Consider the following 5,818-nt stretch of genomic DNA (forward strand, 5'->3'; position numbering starts at 1 on the left):
TAAATATTATATTTGACTTTTAAAAAATGCAGAATACGTTTTAAAAAGGTATACAAATAATCATTAATTAAAAATAATTAAAATCATGACCAGAGATACATTCGAATAAAACAAACATTATAAAATAGTAAGTTTAAATTATTAAATTTTGAATAAACTGTTGTTATGGAAGCCAAATCCAAAAGAATATCATATATTATCATTCGTTGCCAGCTACCAATATACTGTATATAAATAAAATTTGAAAGTAAAACCAAAAGCACAAAACATTGCATGTTAAGATTCACACATTACACGATTTGGGTTGTGTTGTGTTGTGCCTGCCCTGTCCGTGGCATTTTCGTCTTTCTGTAATTTGTTCTTCCCTCTCACACTGTTATTCTTTCTTTCTCTTACTTTCTTATGAATCAGTCTCATCTCATCCCCAACAACCACACATGCAACACCATCAGGTATGTTCTTTCCTTGCTTTCAATTTTGGAAAAGCTTAAAATTTTGAAACTCTTGAAATGAAATTTGCCCAAAAAAACAAAAAAAAAAAACTAATTGGAACTGGTGCTAGTTCAGCTTGATTTATAACCCCATTCTTGGGCAAACAAATAGGGTTGTCATTTTATTATTATTTTGAAAATTTCAACTTGCTTAAGCTGTGGATCTTTGACTTCAGTTGGAGATTTTGAGTTGTTTTTTTAACCTCTTTTCAGATGATGTTGAGTGAATGCTACTACCCTTTAAGGTACAAAACCTCTGTCTTTGTCAGAGTAGATTTAAAGTTTCTATTTTTATTTTTATTCATTTTTGTTTTTGGATTATTGGTGTGGTAGACTTTGTGATCCGGGGGTTTGTTATCTTGTTCGGTTCAAAGATTTAATGGGGTTAGGTTATCTGAGAATTTAATTGATGGGTTTTATTTTTTGTTTGATTTTGCCTGTTGCTTAGTGTTATTGCTTTATCAGCGGTTATTCCTTGAATAAAAGAATATCTGTGTTTGTTCATCTCACTAATCAGATGCTGAAGGTTCGTTTTGGTGTTCCCTGCAGGTTTTTGACTTCATAGCTGGCGAATTTCTTGCACTTTGCTTGGTTTTTGTCTCTTGACTGCTTGTGTTCTTCGGTTGGGATGAAAGATGATGAAGACTTCGGTTTGATTTTACAATAATAGGATATTGGTATTCAGTGAAGTTAACATTTGAGATACAGAACAAGAGAAAAGAAAATTTGGTGTAACTTTTCTGATTTGTTGGCCTGGGATTGTAGAGGAGTTTGGTTGAAATCTGATCAGGGTTATTGTTTACTGATTTTCGATGGATTCAATTCAAAATAAAGTTTATTACTGCTGTGTTTCTAAGGGTAACAATGTCCTGTATGTGTATGGTGGTGGAGACCAAGAAGTTGAGAAAGTTGCAGTCTTGTGCTTGGAGAGGGCTCCTCCTTTCCACAGGTGGTATTTTGAGACAATAGGTAAAAGAACTTTTGGGTTTTTTATGGAAGATGGGTATGTTTACTTCACAATTGTTGATAAAGGTCTTGGTAACCCGGTTGTTCTTTGGTTTCTGGAGCATGTTCGAGATGAATTTAAAAAGCTAGCTAGAAAAGGTTCAAGAGGAATTTTGCCAAACATGAATTCAATTTACATTCAGGAAAAACTGGTTCCTGTCATTCGTGGTCTGATCACTTCATTGGAGAGTGTTTCACATGGTGGTAGTAATTGGAGAGATGAAACTTCCTTGTCTTTTCAAGTGGATCTGTCTCCATCACCAAGTAATTTGAATGGACAAATTGAAGGTGCTAGTTCAACAAAAGCCCCATTATTGGGAAAATCTAACAAGCCAGATAAGAAGAAAGTAAAAGATCATGTCATTGCTATGAGAGATGTTGAGTTGGAGGAGCATCAGAAATCTACAGATAGAGGAGCAAGGGTTGATTCATGCAATCTGGATGGTGTAAGCCAAGGTGGTGCTGGTGCATCAGTCTCTTTGCAAAAGGATATGGGTTCAATGAGGATGAGATCAGCCCCTCAAAACATTCGTAAGAAATGGTGGCGCCAAGTACGCATTGTTCTAGCTATTGATGCAGCTGTGTGTATATTACTATTTATCATCTGGTTAGTAATATGTCATGGTATATCCTGCATTCGATAGAATTCAAACTTCTTGTGTGACTCTGAAATTGAATCACTATCATATTTGGAACTTGAGATTTTCCATGCATGATCTGATCAGCAACAGAAATTGGTTTCTTTGATGGGGCATGTAAATGGAAGTTACATACTGGTCATGTTGATTAGATCTTTAGTGCTATTTGCAGGCACGTGCTTCTTGTCACCCATATATAGGCATTTTACTTTATAAAGTCTACTGTACAGTTTCATTACTTTTAGACATCTGTACTTGTATATGAATTTTGGGAAGATTTTAAAGGTTCTTGATTGGCCTGTTTCTATAGATTTTTTTCTAAATAGATAATTATTTTCTAATATAGAGATGACGAATATTCTCAAATCTCAAGTTGTATATGTAGAATAATTATGCCACCAAAATTCTTTAGGTATGTTTTGACCACCTCTTATAGCATAGATATTGTTGCTCATAAAATATATACTTTTAAGGTATATGTCTAAAGTAATTGAGTTTGGAGAACCAAAAACCATACATCAGAAGTTAAAAGAAAGTATGTAGAATTATAAATCATTAAGTATACCATAGAAATGTAGCTATGTGAATTTTAAAATAATATTTTCAAACTAATGAATTATTCAAGATAGCATGTTCCACAACATTAAGTGAGTTTTATATAAGTTTTGTCGAATAGTATGGAGTGTCTTTAAAAGAGTATTAGGAAGTGTGCTACTAGCATTTCTCTTCTGCAAAAAAAAAAAAAAGAGTAGAAAGAGTTGTTCCTGGTTTATCTATTCACTGTACAAGGAGCTCCTCCATTAAAGGCATATGAAATATGCTTAGCAGTTAACTGTAACTTGCTGATCATTGAAGACATTTGGCTTGAACAAAGAACATGATTTAGAATTTTCACACTACCGCCCTAGGCAAGAATCTCTAAAGTTGCAGCATGTATAAGAGCAATGATAAATGTCCACCCCAAAATGGGCTGGATTGAGGTGGAAAAAAGAGAGATAAAAGAAGAAAGGTAGAGAAAGAGAATGATAGGTGTGATTGGTGATGTTATAGAAAAAGAAGAGATAAGAAAATGCATTAAAAATGAGAAGGAAGAGAAAGCAAGTGTATGTTGAGTATTTTCCCATGTATACTGAGATTGTGATTGTCTGCCTAGAATCCAGGCTAGTTTAGCAAAGTGAAAAGCAAGTTTAAATTCAATCTTAGAATCTTAGCAGTTGATGCTAATCTCTACATCAAGAAACAAAGGAATGAATATGCTATTAATAACCTTGCTATCAAGGTTAGTAAAAGGCATAAAAGAACTGCATTTTAAGTCCTAAACCAATACTAAAAGCATTGTATGTTAGGTAGTTTTGAAACCTCAACCCATATAAAAGATGGACTATTGGTCTTTCTCAGCCAGTACTGGCTCGCTCATAATATGCTTGCTTGAGTGATAAACTTGCAAAACACTGTTTCTTTTTCCTTGTTTTTTTTTTCTTCAATAACACACACACACACACACCACTTTTGTAGCTTCTTTGTTGTAGTTGGGTGGATCAACTTGCTTGTGTAGTTGAGAAATTTATATTTTCACCTCAGCTAAACCTTTCTTGATAATGCTAAACTTGTTGCTTGTGCCATTACCCCTTCATTTGATTGATTCTTAAAGAGCATAGCTGGCTCTTGATTTGAAGCTCTATTTGGATTTTATCATCAAGCAGAAATTTCAAACCTATTTGTAGCTCTGATGTGAAATGTTTTTTTTTTTTTTTTCATTTGATCTTCACATGGTTTTTTGTTCTTACCTCTTCTCTGTAGTAAAACGATTCCATGTAAAAATAAATAAATAAAGGTGCCATCAATTCAAAGAATACCCCATAGATTGAATCAAAATTTACCACAAAAAGTTGAACCAAATTATTGTGCCATCAATTCTAGGAAGAGCCCCATAGATTAGATCATAATTTACCACATAAAGTTGAACCGATTTGTTGAAGGATTTGATTGGTATTGTCCATATATACCGTGATTATTGTCATGTATGCAAATGACAGAATTTATAGGGTGGATTAACATTTTACATTTACCATTTCTTTTACCAGTTTCATCAGAAGAAAACAGTGTGTTGGCATGGTCAAATACGTCAGCAAAACCTTGCTCTTCTTATGTGACTGTCTGTCTTTTCTTTTGGCAAAGTTGTTATGCCTATGAAGAAGTCTGATTACTTGTGAATTTTGAATTACAAGTTAAAATATTCTTTTGGTGTTTTTGATGGTATGTTGTGTCTAACGTAAGAAGGATTCAAGGATTCTGAGATTACAAGTCTGTAACCAGTCAGAGAATAAATGTTATCATTTTCATGATCATGACATCAATAAATTGAATTGGTTCATAAAAGCTCAAGGATAGTGTCATGTACAAAAATGTACTTTTTATCCTTTACTTTATTATGTTTTATTTTCTTCTCACAATTTTGTTATTTGTTTCAAATTTACTTAAAACTCACCAAATACTTTTTAATTGAGAACACCCTTAAAAATAATATTAGTGGAATTTGTTATGAAATTGCATAGATATTGTAGAAACAGAGTTATGAATACAAAGAGTTGTAGATGTGATGTCTGTGTTGCACATATTTGATTATATTTTGTATTTATAATAATTTGCAATGATAAAATTGAAAGAAAAAAAAGAGTTTGTAGAACAGATTTCGATTGAAGAAACAAATGTTAGAAATAAATTTTTCTTGATTATAAAATGTGAAATACGATAAAATAAAAAAACATTGAAAACTCTGTTAATTATTTTTTTATATTAAAATTTTTAAAAACGGTTGTATCTGTGACAATAGTTGGTAACATGCTTTTATAATCGGCGAAATCTTTGAAATCTTCTTTTCTTTTTGTTTAATGAATTGGATGAAACGTCTCTGGATAATTTATTTTGTTGACCGATTCTCTCTAAAGACATAGTCAATTTGCTGAAATAAGTTTGATGCCTCGTAGCTTTATGTACTTTTGGTTTTACCATTTCAATGTTGAGTTGATTGCATGAAGAACCAACGCAATCGCTAAGACACCTGTCACATTTAATAATTTAGGTATCTAATCTTGGTGAAATTATTTATATATGTACAAATAATACTAGTCTTAAAAATAATAGATGTAGCAAAAAAAAATAAAAATACTAGTCTTTAAACAGAGACAAGTAGAGCTGGGGGCCAAACCTTTGAGCATCAATAACGGTAGAATCTGAGATAAATTTTTGGTGGGTATATATTTTTTTTCTTAAACAATAGTTACTTAAAAAAACTACTGTTTATAAAATTTGATTGTGGTCTCACATTCCTCTAATAATAGAAATTAGGCTTAATTAAGTTTTTAATTCCTAAATTTTGGACTAAATTTATTTGCTGTTTGTCCCTTGTTGATCGTCTTAATCACTTGAGGTTCATGTTCCATCTAATAAGTCAGCATTCTTTTGTGCTTGCATTGTCCAAGGTGGATGCCTCATTTGACATGTTACTTGGTTTGAGGAGGCTGCATCAATTGACATAAGTCTCTTTAAGGAAATTCTCCTTTTGAATTATTTATCACTATAGGACTTGGGGGGTCTGTTACTTTAAACTTTGGCTTCTCAAATTGCTGAATATCATAAACCATTTTTTTGTCGAAAAATACCACTGCTTGAAACAATTTTCTT

General features: G+C 32.3%; 1 protein-coding gene across 4 annotated transcripts; it reads left to right on the forward strand.

The window, feature by feature from the left end:
* Positions 1-249: 249 nt before the first annotated feature.
* Positions 250-4,508, forward strand: LOC100788811 (phytolongin Phyl1.1). Of its 4 annotated transcripts, none has more exons than XM_041015139.1 (4): positions 250-452; positions 705-736; positions 1,041-2,103; positions 4,219-4,508. In XM_041015139.1, exons 3-4 carry the CDS (start codon positions 1,304-1,306, stop codon positions 4,325-4,327), a joined length of 909 nt encoding a protein of 302 aa, XP_040871073.1. In that variant the 5' UTR covers positions 250-452; positions 705-736; positions 1,041-1,303; the 3' UTR covers positions 4,328-4,508. The 4 variants fall into 4 exon arrangements, with proteins under 4 accessions (XP_040871073.1, XP_040871075.1, XP_040871074.1 ...); XM_041015141.1 differs by having other exon boundaries at positions 1,041-2,047; XM_041015140.1 differs by lacking the exon at positions 705-736.
* The last annotated feature ends 1,310 nt before the right edge of the window (positions 4,509-5,818 follow it).

Source organism: Glycine max, chromosome 4, assembly GCF_000004515.6.
Source record: "Glycine max cultivar Williams 82 chromosome 4, Glycine_max_v4.0, whole genome shotgun sequence".
Taxonomy (NCBI): Eukaryota; Viridiplantae; Streptophyta; class Magnoliopsida; order Fabales; family Fabaceae; genus Glycine; species Glycine max.

What these genes read in the sequence shown, in the direction of transcription:
- LOC100788811 (XM_041015139.1), top strand. Translation starts at nt 1,304, where the DNA reads ATGGATTCAATTCAAAATAAAGTTTATTACTGCTGTGTTTCTAAGGGT. An exon ending in ATATTACTATTTATCATCTG is followed by an intron (nt 2,104 to 4,218) that starts GTTAGTAATATG and finishes TTCTTTTACCAG; the next exon opens with TTTCATCAGAAGAAAACAGT.